General features: G+C 42.5%; 2 protein-coding genes across 2 annotated transcripts; both read right to left on the reverse strand.

Moving 5' to 3' along the window:
* Nucleotides 1-1,038: 1,038 nt before the first annotated feature.
* On the reverse strand, nt 1,039-5,052 carry drd5a (dopamine receptor D5a). The gene has a single exon (XM_010737965.3). The coding sequence runs from the start codon at nt 4,685-4,687 to the stop codon at nt 3,305-3,307; it is 1,383 nt and encodes a 460-aa protein (XP_010736267.2). The 5' UTR covers nt 4,688-5,052; the 3' UTR covers nt 1,039-3,304.
* A 1,565-nt stretch (nt 5,053-6,617) lies between these two features.
* otop1 (otopetrin 1) lies at nt 6,618-13,970 on the reverse strand. Its single transcript, XM_010737964.3, has 6 exons — nt 12,587-13,970; nt 12,166-12,302; nt 11,792-11,850; nt 11,434-11,564; nt 9,000-9,907; nt 6,618-8,256 (listed from the first exon to the last, which is right to left on the reverse strand). The coding sequence occupies exons 1-6, from the start codon at nt 12,969-12,971 to the stop codon at nt 8,086-8,088; spliced, it is 1,791 nt and encodes a 596-aa protein (XP_010736266.1). The 5' UTR covers nt 12,972-13,970; the 3' UTR covers nt 6,618-8,085.
* Nucleotides 13,971-14,347: the final 377 nt, after the last annotated feature.

Raw genomic sequence — 14,347 nt, forward strand, 5'->3', positions numbered from 1 at the left:
GCCCAGCTGACAACCCTCCCATATTGACCAATTGCCTGCTGACATTGGCCAGGATTCACAGTAATGTAGTCAAAATTAGTTTCATCTCACCAGCTAAAACAGTAAAATATTGCTCATGCATTGATGCCTTAACAATTAGCATCCCATGAATATTATGTGTAATAATAATAATTATAATCAGTAATCATTCACAGGTGAGATTTCCTGCAGAATGAGTACAAGTACATTTGGCTTGTAACAAGTATGTTTCTAAAAACAGGACTTTCACTTGTATTGGAGTATTTTACATTGTGGTATTGGTACTTTTACAGAAAAAGAATACTTCACAGATTTAGTACTGTCAATTTATATAAAGAAAGTATTAAAATCATTTCTGCAGAGCCAAATGTACTGTCTTATGTTGCTGTCTTATCTTATGTATGTCTTCTGTTTTATTCCATTATGGTTCCCCCTTGTAAAACCTGGCACCTATGCATCACCCACAATGCAACTCAAGTGCCAACAGTTTGGTCAGGGATTTGGGCATGTTACAGCTGACGTAGCCTCAGGTCACTATCCTGCAGCAGAGGTGTGGTACACCTACTTCTTTCAAACTCCACACACCCAGATTTCTTAGAAGACATGTAGTCTTCGAATGACACAACTTGAGGTAATTAATTATTATCAGAATTCCCTCTGGAGTCACAAAGGGCTTATTACAACCTCTTTGCAGATGCAATAGTATTTCACAACACCTGTAAACACACTTTGATGTGTAAAATTGGCCTTTAAGTCAAGGCTCTCGTTACTTCTCCCACCACTGTCTGTGTAAGTCACATGAATGACAGTGAACATAGCAGGAAGTAGCGCATGGGTTACCATGAAAGCTTGGGTTCAGATAAATTACACAGAGGGGTTTTAAAATGCTAATTGAGTTATGTAGTGTAGGATTAATTATCTTGTTTGCCATGCTCTATGTGGATATATTGCAGCAAATTGCTTCCCTATGTAGTGCACACATAATGTAGACACAGGGGCGCCCGAAATAATTGGCACAGACTTTATTTTTCTTTATTCTATACAACTTTAATGTGCATGTTTTTGCTCTCAGACAGGATCTGAATAGTTAATTCTGCCTTCTTCTCACATCAGTTTGCCCAATACATGTCACTCATCTCCACCTTTGAAAGTATGAGCCTGAGGGTGAAGTAGCCAGAATACAGAATACAATTCAAGCTAACGATAACATTAGAACATATAGGTTGACATAAATGTATTCATTTTAATAGTTCTGCATTTATTCACATAAAAAGCTGCATATTTTATATTTTATTTTATCTTATATTTTACCACGATATAAGATGCAAACAGTGAAGGGATTTGAACACAGTGTGTTTTATTGGCAGAAAGACTGAGTACAGAGTAAGTGAGTGAGTGAGTACAGAGGTATTGTGTTTGTGCACTGGTACTGGTAAGTACTGGTACAAGGGGAGACTTTCTATGTGAAATATTGACATTAGTAGGAAAACAACAAGTGTGACTACTGTCCAAGAATAGAACAGCAGAGCTGCTTCTTCAGGGTGTGCTTTGCTCCCTTTTTATTACTTTGAATACATACAAAATGGTGCCACTTTTATCAGCAGGATTCAAGTCTCACTGCCTCTGCCAGGGGATATGTATCAGCTGTCTGAACCTGTAGAAGACAGGTCAATCTGAGGAAATGTCCTGGAGGAGCAGCAGCCTATAAGATGCACACCACGTAACCACAATGTCCCCAGTTTGAGTCCGCTGGGGACCTCTGTTGCATGTCACTCTTCACTCTTTGTTTCTCTGCCAACCTGTTCCATCACTCTTTGCTGTCGAAACTGTCCAAGGGACAGAAAATGGCAAAACAAAAACTTTAAAGAGAAGACGGGTCAGAGGTGGACATGCATGAGTTTAAAATCACTACTGAGTACAGAAAAATGAAAGTTCAACTAAAGGTTTGTCCATTTATGAAACCCATAAACACTAATGTCACCTCCAGGAAGATACCAGAGCACTCTGTTCCTCTTAGCATGACGGAATTTTTATTAGACAAATGATGACACACTTCACTGTTTAAAGGACAGTAGTTTACATTCAGATCAGGTCATCTTTACAGTACAAAGATAGAGAAAGATGTGGGATAGATGATGTATGACATCCAGTTGTGATGGCCCAGCGGCCTCACGTGTCTTCCACGTGTTTTCATGGGCTTTCTATAGCAACAATTCCTCTAGCTGATAAAACGCTGTAGCCTTATTGTGTCGGAGTTATTGATTCACTCCTTGGAATCTTTGGTCATTCAGGACAGTCTTGAATCTTTCTTTTCTTTTCCTTGTTAGTTCAGTAAGAGCTGACTGTGGTTATTAAAGCAGAACCATTCAGTCGTTTTGGCCTCAATGAGAAATGAAAGATCACAGAAAAGAGTAACAGTTTTGACTGTTAAAAGACTCTGCGGCATTCTAATCACAATTCTTTGATTTGGATCAGGATTTCCAGTGTAAACAGGCTCACTTTTATGCGTTTACAGCTTTGGATTTGTGCGCCAACAAAGCATACAGCCATGAAAGCCTGAAACAAACTGCATATAGTCCATGAGGTGCAGAGCAGGTGTGCTGGGGGCGGGGGGTGCAGTGGGTAAACACTTTAATACTGCATTTTGGCATCATGTAACTTAAACTCCATACGACACATTCCTTTCATGTCTCCAAGCTATTCTTTGAATAAGCTATAAGGCGCTGAAATGACTGCATTGGAGTAGAACTATCTTGATTGCACTGTCTGTAAGGCTGCCCTCAGTTTTCATACTCAGTGGAAAGACGGGCACTGGATACACATGAGGTTTGTAAGCAGCGAAAGGTTTCCGTTATGATTCCTCAGGTGAGTCTCTACAAACATTTTTTCCTCTCTCCAAATGGATGGACATGAGACGCTCCCGTATAACGCCTTCGAGTAAACAACAGCTTCAACTACACCGAACCTTTGAACAAATGAACACAGACGTCACTTGTCATGTAAATAAACACCTACACATCACTTTTTTTTTTCAGAACAGGACAACAACATCACATCTCATATACTGTATGACGCAAAGCGGCGGCAGGGTGGCCTGGTGGCTACAGAGTCAGGCGTGTCCATGAGCAAGTCACTAGATCCCTCATCAGCTGCGAGGGACGCTGCTCAGTAGCTCCACGGACGCTGACCTGTGGGCTCCCTGCGGCGAGGAGCTTGTGGGAGCTGAATAAACGATGGCATTATCATCAATACATCCAATTACGCATGGGGAGACACAAAGTTGGAGTCAGTGTAATCCATTGGGTGTGAACGGTGACATCCTGTCAAGACTGATGTCTGCTTCGCAGTCTTCCAAGTCACAAACCGAGTCGGTGGCGTTTTCATTGTTGTGGGAAAACTGTGAAATCCTGTCAAAAGTCTCTTCGTGCTCAATACATTCAACCACGTTGGGGATCATGTTGACGTAGGCGTTCGCGATTTCCTTGTGGATGAGGGTGTCTTGATTATAAGAGACCAGCTCGTTGCTGATGTTCACAGTTTCCACTGGAGTGTTGGAGCAGAAATTGCGACAGCCCAGTAGGCTGGCGAAGGCCTTCCGGAACTCAGCGTTGAAGGCGTAAATGATGGGGTTCAGGGAGGAGTTGGTCCAGCCGAACCACACGAAGACGTCGAAAGTGGTCTCGCTGACGCACGGCAAACCCGCGTCCCGGTCTGTAGCCGGTCTATCACAGAACGGGACCATACAGTTTAAGATGAAGAAAGGTAACCAGCAACACACAAAGACACCCATAATCACCGACAGAGTTTTGAACACTTTGGTTTCCCGTTTAATCGACGTTTTCAAGGTGTTGTGGTGTTGGCACTCTATTCTGTTGGTCCTGCAACTTTGCGCATGTTCTGCCGCTCTCTCCAGGGAGGCGATTCTTCTGATCTGTATTTGTGCAATCCGGTATATTCTAGTGTAAGTCACAATCATAATTGCCACGGGAATATAGAAACTTATCAAGGAGGATGATATAGCATACTCTCTGCTCAGGCTGGAGTCGCAGTTCTCCTCTATCTGTCGGCTCGTGGAAGAGTTGTGAGTCCCAGCCGCGTCTTCCGCGCTGGCTTTGTGCCAGTTTAGCTGGACCGGTATGAATGAAATGAGCACAGACAACGTCCAAGTGACACTAATCATAACAAAGGCAACACGCTGGGTCATTTTCCTCTCGTAGCGGAAGGGGCTCGAGATGGCCCAGTATCTATCCACGCTGATTATGCAGAGGTTGAGGATGGAGGCTGTGGAGCACATAATGTCAAAAGCGACCCAGACGTTACAAAAAGTGCCAAACGGCCAATATCCCGCCACCTCTGCTACAGCTTTCCAGGGCATCACCAAGACGGCCACGAATAAATCCGACAGAGCCAGGGACACGATGAAAATGTTGGTGACTTTGGTCCGCAGGTGCCTGAAGCGTAACACAGCGGCGCAAACCATGATGTTCCCCAGCAGGGTCCATAGGATGAGCAGGGACAGCAGACAGCCCGTCACCGTACGCACCACCATATCCTTTCCCCCGTCGTTTGTTGCCTCTGTTTCGGTGCTGTTCCACATGATCTCTCCTAGTGGTGCCGGCACAGAGTCAATCGCCTGCACCGATGACAGATACTTGGCTGGGTTCTCCATGTGCCTCTCTTCAAGTAAAACTGCAGTCCATTGCTCGGTGCGCGGGGACGGGCGCAGTTATCAGCCACTCACCGTATTGTCCCCATTGACCCGCTAGGCTGCCAGCCTGATGTGGAGTGCGAAAAAGACAAAAAGAGAGAAGTGTGCGCGTTAAAATTGAGCCAAGCGACGTGCCAGGTGCGCTGAGGGGCTGTAACGCAGCAAGCAGTGGCGAGCGCATGTTGCAGTTTTGCCTGTCCGGCCGTCTGACCAGGCTTACTCCGTAAATCTCTCCAGTCCAAGGTATCCTGTGCGCGGTGTGGGTGAGAAGGGAGTCCCTACAGCCCTAACACACACTAACCTTACCAGAGCTGGGCGCAGGCAACATCACGCCTCCTTTGTGCGTGGTGTTACGCACAGCAGTGCACTGCGTTAGAAAAGAGGTGTGAGGAAGCCCTCAACATTTTAAGGGATTCTCGTCGTTTTTCAAAGTGCGTGACTCCAAACTCTAAATCAGTCGGGAGATGTCTGCCAGTTGTGGACTGTATGTGACAGGAGTGACAATATGGAGCGTGTGTGGTTTACATAGAGAAAAGCACTGATAAGCAGCTTCTGAGTGCATTTAAATGTATTGTATGAACTATATATAGGCTGCAGACACACCCAACCAGCTCGCATATTAAATCTAATCTATGGGAGGCATTATGGAGAAGTGATCCTAATGTGCGGTTTAAAATAACAGCACTGGTAGAGCTGTCCATGGTGCTGAAAGAGCTAACAGCCTGGAGCATAATGCCACATAATCCCTCCAGAAAACAGAAATTCCACCTATATCTATCTATCTATCTATCTATCTATCTATCTATCTATCTATCTATCTATCTATCTATCTATCTATCTATCTATCTATATATCTATATGTGTCTGTCTGTCTGTCTGTCTGTCTGTCTGTCTGTCTGTCTGACTCACAAATCCACACATAATGCTGTTTTATTGTCTTGAAGCATGAATGAGCCTGAATTTGATTCATGTTTTTTTTACCATGTATTTCCCCATCTTAACTCCAACGCATAAAGCCATCAAAACTCTTTTAAACACATTTTCGATGTATAATTACAGTTATTAAATTAAAATATACAATTTTAAGCCTGGTGTTGTGATTTGAATGTGTGCACCTTAATAGAAAAAAAAAAAACCACTGGACAACTTGGTGTTTTTCTTCAGGTTATCACTGAATACTGGTGCTTGTTTGCACTCTGACGACTGCCGACTGGAGGTCAGAGCTCAGAGCTCAGCCACCTTTCAGAGTTGCTGCACAGGTGAGTCACATTCACACTCTGAGCGGGCATGTCAGGAGCTCCGTGCGCGCCATGCGTCGTCGCGTCTGTGCTGCAGCAGTAGCGCCGTTTCCGGCTTGGAAACGTCACGGATATTTTTAGACATGTCTGCTTGCCTGTCAAATCGTTCTGACATTACGTCAAAATAATCCCCCGACGCCAAATAACCTATAATCTCGAGATGTCATGTCAGGAGACGACATTTAATTCTTTACATACAGGCACGACTACAGATGTTAGCCAGTGAAGTATGATAAAGGATCAAAAGTGTGGAGATGTTTGTCTGAGTATGATCACAGATGTTCATGTGTTGTTGCTGCATTAAAAAAAATCAGATTAAGTCACAACCTACACTGTTTTTGCAAGACTTTCTGTTATTTATTATTTCGTATGTTGGATCCCTACGAAATTTAACTGCGTCTTCAAGTTTTTATAAGTGATGGAGTAATGATCCAGGCTGTACTTGGACATTCCTGTCCTATCAAACTCCTAAAAAAGAACATAAATAGGTGGCGCCATCCTGTGGTGCAAAGTCCTACTACAACTGTGGCCTTTTCGTCTTTGTTAAGAAGGTAACATAAGAAGATATAACATGAATGATGATGTGACAGGTCTTGTATCTGAAAAAAGAAAACTATTCTTTATTTTAATTGGCTAAAGATATACATTCATCACTTTTGTACACATCATTTCGTACGAGCACCATTTCATTGGAATTTCACAAAATCGTATCACAGTGTCTGAATGATGATTTTGATCAGTAAGACAGTATTTACAGAGATAATATAATATTGCAGTTTGCACCTAAAAACAAGGATTTTACCACAAGTTGGCACATAGTGAGAACACATACAGTGGATAGCACCAGGTTGAGAACTTGTTGACTGCAACTATACATTGTTTTGATATAAAATTGTACAGTACAAGTATACAGTATGTCTGTGTTTGACATTAAAAAGAATCAATTGATGTCACAGACTGGGATGCTTTTTTTCATTGCTGATCCTTCAGATGTAAACATACAATGTCTGGACTAGTAGCAGTCAACATCACAGCAACATTTGTTTTTTACCAAAATATTTTCCACAACATAGATGCACCTGATTTGAACAGTACTGAACGGGTGCTTTTTCATGTTAACGCACATGAACTCAATGTTATTGGGGTTTAAAAGGAAAGCATATTTTGACCGGAAGTTTGTTTTCTCACCTTGCACTCAATGTAGTGTGGATGCAAATCACAGGATACCAGTATAATCAAAACAGTGCTACCTAGTAACATAATTTTAAACATAACTCACCATTCAACTTGACAGAGCAGAGAATCAGCAAACAAAAGGACAATGATGAACCTTAAATGACTGAGAGAGGCAGCTCCTACTTCTGAGAACTATAGTCCAACTCATAAAGATTATTCAAAATATATAGCTAAGACTCTCACTATCATTGTAGCTCGAGTGTTGCATACTGTTCCATTAAACTACTTGAACTACCTAGAGAAGTAAATGAGAACCATATCCAGTATGAACACTTCACATGCAGATAAAATATGAGTCAAGTGGTACACCAATGGACTTGTGGCTTTGTTAAATACAGTACCTATAACCTTATTAGATATTTGAAACTAACAGGTGTTTCAGTTGCTTAGCTGTAATATTTTATGATATACTCTCAATTACTAGTATGAAACAGTACAAAATGTGCGCGTCAGATACAGCATATATTTTACATAATGCACCAGTGAGGAAAACCTACTGAAATGTGATTACAGGACCACAAGTACAAAGGGCCCTTTTGAAATTTTGGAAACCAAAGGTTCTTTTCATCACCATCTTTAATAAGCCTCACGTTATACAAGGTAATTCTTCAAGAAACGCAGGCTAATAGTTTTGTCTTCCTCTGTAATCCTCACAATGAGGGATCTACATTTTGTTTGTCTCCACGGCTTCCCTTCAAGTCTGTTGGAGTGTGACCCAGACTGCCTCCTGAACGGTTGACCTGCACCGTGAGACACTCTCGGGAGCCGGTGGTGACAAGTGTTCCTGTGCGTGTTATCTGGCATTGTCAGTCATCTGCTATTCTGTCAGACCCGGCGGAACACCTCGAAGAGGGAGGCAACTGAGTGCATGCGGTAGAAAAGGTTCAAAGGAATGGCGAAATTGAGAACTGTGGTCCATATGCTGAAGCCAAATGTCTCCTGTTCCAACCCGTTGTCGTATTGTGGCCGGCAGCCAAAGGCAGGAAGGATCCACAGCTGAAAGAAGGAAAGAAATTAAATGAGTTAAACCTGCTTTAATTGTTTTGTTGTTGTTGTTGTTTTGGCCACTTGGGGGCGTTGCAACAAGCTGCATGCTCAACATTGACATATTAAAATATTGTGGCTAACATACAGGCAAACTGTTGGTTTACATATCAAGTAGACATGGACCAACCTCAACCTCACAAATGCCAGCCAAGTATTTACTTTCCGTCTGCGTTAGCTGCTAAATGCTACAGTACATTCACAAGCAAGTCAATCACTTTGTCTGCTGTTTGATGCTGGGCACTATGGCATCTTTTTAGAGCTTTTTGATGAAAACAGATCCTGCCTATGTCGGAAAACAAGGTTGACCAAACAGTGAAGTGGGCAATGAAACCAAAACAATGTGCTGAAAGAAGCTAAAACGCTCTACACATATTTGGGTGATAATACTCTGTGGGTTTGTCACTATGAGAGACACCCATCACATTACATGTTGTCATTTGATCCATTGTTTATAAAAAAAAAGTTAAATTATTATGTTAAGCTTTAACAATATGTAAATTCGGCTTCTGATATAAAGACAGTATAGATGAAAGAAAAAAAAATGCAGGAATATTAACTGAAAATTTGGATGATTAAATATGATTTTGGTTCTAATTCTAAGTAGGCATTGAGTTAATAAAAATATGTTTCAGATAGTTACCATTTCATCTACACTTAGTTATCAGTTTCCAGATACAGGTACAAATGCTTACCGAAATGTTGCACATTAGCAGGAAGACAGCGATGTTCTTTAGGATTTGCCTCTTTATATTTGGGGGATCCACTACTTTGTTTCCCACAGGCAACGGCACCTCAGAAGGTTTCCTCGGACATCTGTACACCTCTCCGCTCTCCTCCTGCTCGTTCTCCATGGTGACACAGGTCCTGTCCGGAGTCTCATAGGCTCGGTTGATGATACCATTATATGGTGGGGCCAAAGAGGAGGTCACCGAGAAGATTTCTGGAGCAGCTGGTAACTCGGGGTCCTCACTTTCCGTATCCTCTTGCTGACGGTATAGGGACTCTATGATGAAGAGGTTCTGGATGTACTTCTCCAGCACAATAAGTAGAGAGTAGATGAGGTTGGTCCAGCGGTAAGGAGGACTACTGTTGGTGCCTAAAACCGCCACTATGCTACACCAAGACATGAGCCAGGAGCCAATAGAGGACCCAAACAGCAGCTCTGTGTCCAACTGTCTGGACGGGTTCTTAGAGGTGTCCAGCGGCATATGGTCTGCTCGGTATATGAGCAGACCTGAAGCACTGGCAGAGCACATGAACACCAGCATAACCATGCCATAAATGTAGAACATGGAAATGGCTGACTGGCGCATCCTGAGGGATTCCTCTACATGGGTGATGTAGACCACCAGGATCCCGATAGTGCTGGCCAATGCAAGTAGACCCAAAATGGGACCTAACGTCAGGCCCTGGGTTTTGGTAGCCATCCTTTTTTGGTTTGAAGAAAGGTCAATGGTCCGTCCGATATTCTTCCACATGACGAAGAGCATGGCGGAGACAAAGATGTGGTACTCGATATTGAAGGGATAGAGATAGTAAAGGCTGCTGGAGAACATGGAGCAAGTGCTGGTGGTGCAGTTACAGTGAGGTTCTGAGTGCACTGCAAAAACAAAAAACAGATGTATATTGATGAGAACATTTTTCTGTTTATCTCTTAAGACAACATTCACAATCCATCTATCAGGGCATAATACTAAACTAGCAGAAATGCTCCATTGTGCACAGGGTGCACAGAGTTATATAGTTTACCTTACAAAAAGACAGAGTTGAATGAATGCAAAAATGTTTGAGACCTAAATCTGTATGTAATTCTAAACTGTGAAGTATGCATGCTTTGAAAGCCTTGAGACAAAATTATAACTACTGAATTCTGAAACAATCTAATCTAAAAAATGCAGATGAAGTTGTTGAGTGTTGATAGCAGAATGTCCACATGTATTTAGTAAAAGCTATGTTTTTTTAACCATTTTGTTTGTGACAAAATGCTTACATTTAATATTTACTGTAGGTCGACTAGTTGTGAACAGTTCAACCAAAAAGTGATTTTATTTCAGTGTATATGTAGCAAGAAAAGGTCAAACTATACAGTTTGTCACACGAAAAGAGCAGAGATTAGATGATGATCTGAAAAACTTGCATGGCAGAAAGCGTACTGTATTAATAATCTTGTGATCACTTCAGATTTCTTTGACCCACTGTGGTGGTCCTGAAGTAGAGAGCACAATATTTCTCAGCTCACACTGAATTCAAAGAAGGTCATCCAGGCAACTTGGATGGCCATCTTTAGCCACTTCTTGATTTACTTTGTTTTAATGCTTTTAGATCTGCAATTTTAGTTTATTTTCATCATGACTGGTATGAATATTATATCAATACAATATTAATATAATTAATTCAAGTGTGTTTTGTTTATCTTTTTCACAACAAAAAAAAAATCCTCCAACTTCCTGGTGTACCTCTTGATGTTAGTCGATATTGTATTGCAAAATTTTGCTCATTAGATGAATGCATCAGCATCTTAGAAGTTGATGACAGTGCACTTTTTATACTGCTTGTCAAGTGAACCACAATACACTATGGTAATGCTGTTGCCCTCTCGAGATCACCTCAACAAATCCCTGCCGTGTGCCCCGCCCTCACCCTCTCCTGTCCCTCACCCCCCAAAGGCCACCACTATGGTACTGCACCCTTTAATTAAAAAGGGAACAGCAGTCAGGGTGCAGCCAGCCTCACAGTCAGCCGGATATGAGGAGGAGCAGTCGAACCCCCCAACCCTAGGCTTAGATGTATCAGTTACTGTAATTGCAGCACCCTCGGGAGTAAGCAGCCTGGGGACAAAGCCGTCTGAGGTCAAGCGGGGGGTTGCCAAGGAGGGTGGTGGTGGCTGAAGTGTGGGGAAAAGGCTGGGGAGGGGGCCTCAGCACTAGTAACACTGTGTATCTCGTGAAACCTAATAGAGAGACGCTCGACACAAACAAGACCCAATGGGCTGCTGGGCTAACCTCCCTTCCCCTTCGCAAACCCTCCTCTCCTTCCTTTTTCTTTCATCCATTGAAGTGAGCTCTCAAGTGGACTATTGTACTTTTCTTCGAGGTACAAGCCAGCAATCGACCCCTTGGCCCTTACCTATAGTGAGATTTCCGTAGCCCAGGGCGGATAGTCTTCTCTTGTGGTTGTTCAAGAAGTGCTCAGCCTCTGACATCACACCGTTGCACCACAGGAGGAGGTTGGTAAAGACTGCATGGATTACACCAAATCTGAAGAGACAGTTGACAAGAAAGTTAATGACCAGTCGTCTAATAGCAGGTTATCTTACATGCATGTACATTATATATTCTGCAAAATTTCTAGTATTTTAAATGAGCGTTTCATGTTGTATGACTGTGATTTTAAAGCATGTTTTATTCAATATTCTAAAGGTGCAACAAATTTACAAAAAACATTTAAACTCTTGTTAAATCACAATATCAAATTTTGTACATACCTTTCAAATGTTTCAAAGCTCTTGATGACATCTTTGATGTGAAACCAGAGAAAATGCACCTAAACAAAACACCAAAAACAAGAAATGTCAGTGTAAACAGAGAAAACATGACATAAAATAAAGGTTAATAAAACATATTCTAGAAAACAACCTTTTACCAGAAGGATTTCCCTCATCATATGCAGTTACACTCAAATAACATAGACAATGATAGGATTATATTGTTGCAGCAACTCTGTGCTCGCCTCAGCAACAAAGAGCACATTATTCAAAGACCTACCTGGTTAAGTGGTGCACAGGAAAAAAAGACACAGTGTCTAACACTGCTGAAAGATTATCACTTTATTGAAATGAAAGTGGGGTTGTAAACTTACCTGCGCTATGGTGTGAGTTGCATGGATGACAGGATATACCCCGAGTACAGCCGACACACAAGACTGATAGCCAACATAATACCCGATTCGGAAAGCATCCATAATCAGTGAAAGGAGTGCAAGGAGCGTCAAACCACCTACCAAGAAGCAAGAAACAAAGATCAAGTTATTGTTAGCACTGATAAAGTAAATAATCTGCTTTGGCCATGTGGCAAAACAAACAATTCTTCGTGTTTTCTATAATATGTCAAACACAAACCCTTAGTTTTAGTCAAGATTATTGTTTTGGATGATTACGTGCTTGTAGAAATCTCCTACACTCCTACTACAACAATCTCAAAACACAAACACACAGAATAACATAAATGTCTAATTTTACGCATTCACGACTGTAATCTTGTGCGTAATTTTACAAACTCACCTCTTATCCAACATGTAGTGGCGTGGACATCTTTCTCGGTCCGCGAATTCTTCTGCCTGTCCCGCACCAGGATATACCACATCATCCAGATCAGCTGGAGGATCATGAGGCAGGTGACAAAGGACAGCAGGTGCTCTTCCTTGACAGCGGGGCCATGGTGCGCAATAGCCAACATCAACGACGCCCCGATCAGCAGCACATTGGTCCCGTACTGGCCGCTGAGGATCTCTGCGTTCTTCCTCGGATAGTCCCCTGACAAACTTTGTTTTAGTTTGGAGAAAACCTTTTTGTCGTGCTCGGAGCTGGACGACGAGGAGGAACTGTGACAGTACTTGTTAAGACACATTATATCCAAGCCGCTGTGCTCAACCATGGTGGGAGACATGTATAAAAACCGCAGTGCCGAGAGAAGAGTCAAGTCAAAGCCGCGCGCGCTATAAGTGCATTTGAGGGAGGCCAGGTGCGTAACCTGTTGCTACAAGGTGGGGATTCAGACGAATAGGTACTGTGCCAAACATGCTCATTCAATCTTCAAGGTCCGGCTCAGTGGTCACGCATAGTTTCAATGTCCAGCCTCGCTGAGGATGGACTTGATAGATGCCATTGTCATCTTGTAACCCTGAAACTGAAATATCTGGTCGTGTAACAGGCGCGCTGAGTCATTGAAAATGGGGGATTGCGTTTCAGCCTTTGGTGATCCCAGACCCCCGTCCTCTTGAAACTCCCATATGTTTCAGAGAAATCACTGAGCTTTCTGTGCCAACCATTCACCGCCTAAAGAAGCAAAAACACTAAGCACGGAATTATCCACAATAACAGAAAAAAACGAGCTTCGCCCAAATCCACCTCTTCAGAGCAGCTGCCAGGCAGTCTTTCCAAGTCTGCTGAAATCCTCTCAGGGTAGATATCGGGTGTTAAGCATGCTGGCCTGGATGAGATGAAAAGATGACATTTCACAAACCTGCGATTTTTACAGGCTGGATGCAAGTGACCTGTCCTGACAGCGCTTCAGATCCAAGTGCCACCTCCTCAAAGCCTTATGTACAAGTTGTGGTGGTTAAAAACTTTGCTTTCAAGGTGAAAAAAAGAAGAATCGGATTTCATTGGTCAAATTCACAATGGCTTTTTGTGAGTGGATGTCAAGAAGGAGAGCACCGAGACCATCAGCACTGAGAGCTCGTATGGAAGTAGCCATGTAACCTCTGGTTCATATAAATAGCTTGGGCGGATGCGCACAATCAGCATAACAATAGGAAGGACTCCTCATATAGATTGAGAGGTGATTGGTGCAATGTGAATCACATGAGAATGGTATTCGGGACCTTTAATCAATGATTAATTAAAAAAAGACAAATATGGCTCTTTTGTAAAAAACCGCCTAATTAAAAAGTGAAATACAATTAGTGAAATGGATACATGCAGCGGCAGTGGCTTCACAATAGCTCCTATTCTGCTTTAGGAGTCTTGTCAGTCCCCCAGGACTCCTGAGTCAGCCTAGTCAGGCAACTTGGACTCAAAAAACACATTAAAAAAAAAACAGCAAGCCGTTGGGGCAAGTGTTTTAATGGTTGAGCAGTGAGGGTCCTCACATGGATATATGGCGCAAACAATCAACATGCATGAGGTCAAGTTATAGAACACCAATTTTCAACTATGTTAAGTCTTACCTTCCTAACAACTTATGATAAAGTTTGCAGATGACCCTAATGGCATATAGTCTATGGAGAGTACGATATGGACCGTGCGCGAGGAAGTCGCGCG

Source organism: Larimichthys crocea, chromosome VI (assembly GCF_000972845.2).
Source record: "Larimichthys crocea isolate SSNF chromosome VI, L_crocea_2.0, whole genome shotgun sequence".
Classification (NCBI taxonomy): domain Eukaryota; kingdom Metazoa; phylum Chordata; class Actinopteri; family Sciaenidae; genus Larimichthys; species Larimichthys crocea.

What these genes read in the sequence shown, in the direction of transcription:
- drd5a (XM_010737965.3), bottom strand. Translation starts at nt 4,687, where the DNA reads ATGGAGAACCCAGCCAAGTATCTGTCATCGGTGCAGGCGATTGACTCT.
- otop1 (XM_010737964.3), bottom strand. Translation starts at nt 12,971, where the DNA reads ATGTCTCCCACCATGGTTGAGCACAGCGGCTTGGATATAATGTGTCTT. An exon ending in CAACTCACACCATAGCGCAG is followed by an intron (nt 11,851 to 12,165) that starts GTAAGTTTACAA and finishes TGTTTTGTTTAG; the next exon opens with GTGCATTTTCTCTGGTTTCA. An exon ending in CTACGGAAATCTCACTATAG is followed by an intron (nt 9,908 to 11,433) that starts GTAAGGGCCAAG and finishes TTGTTTTTGCAG; the next exon opens with TGCACTCAGAACCTCACTGT.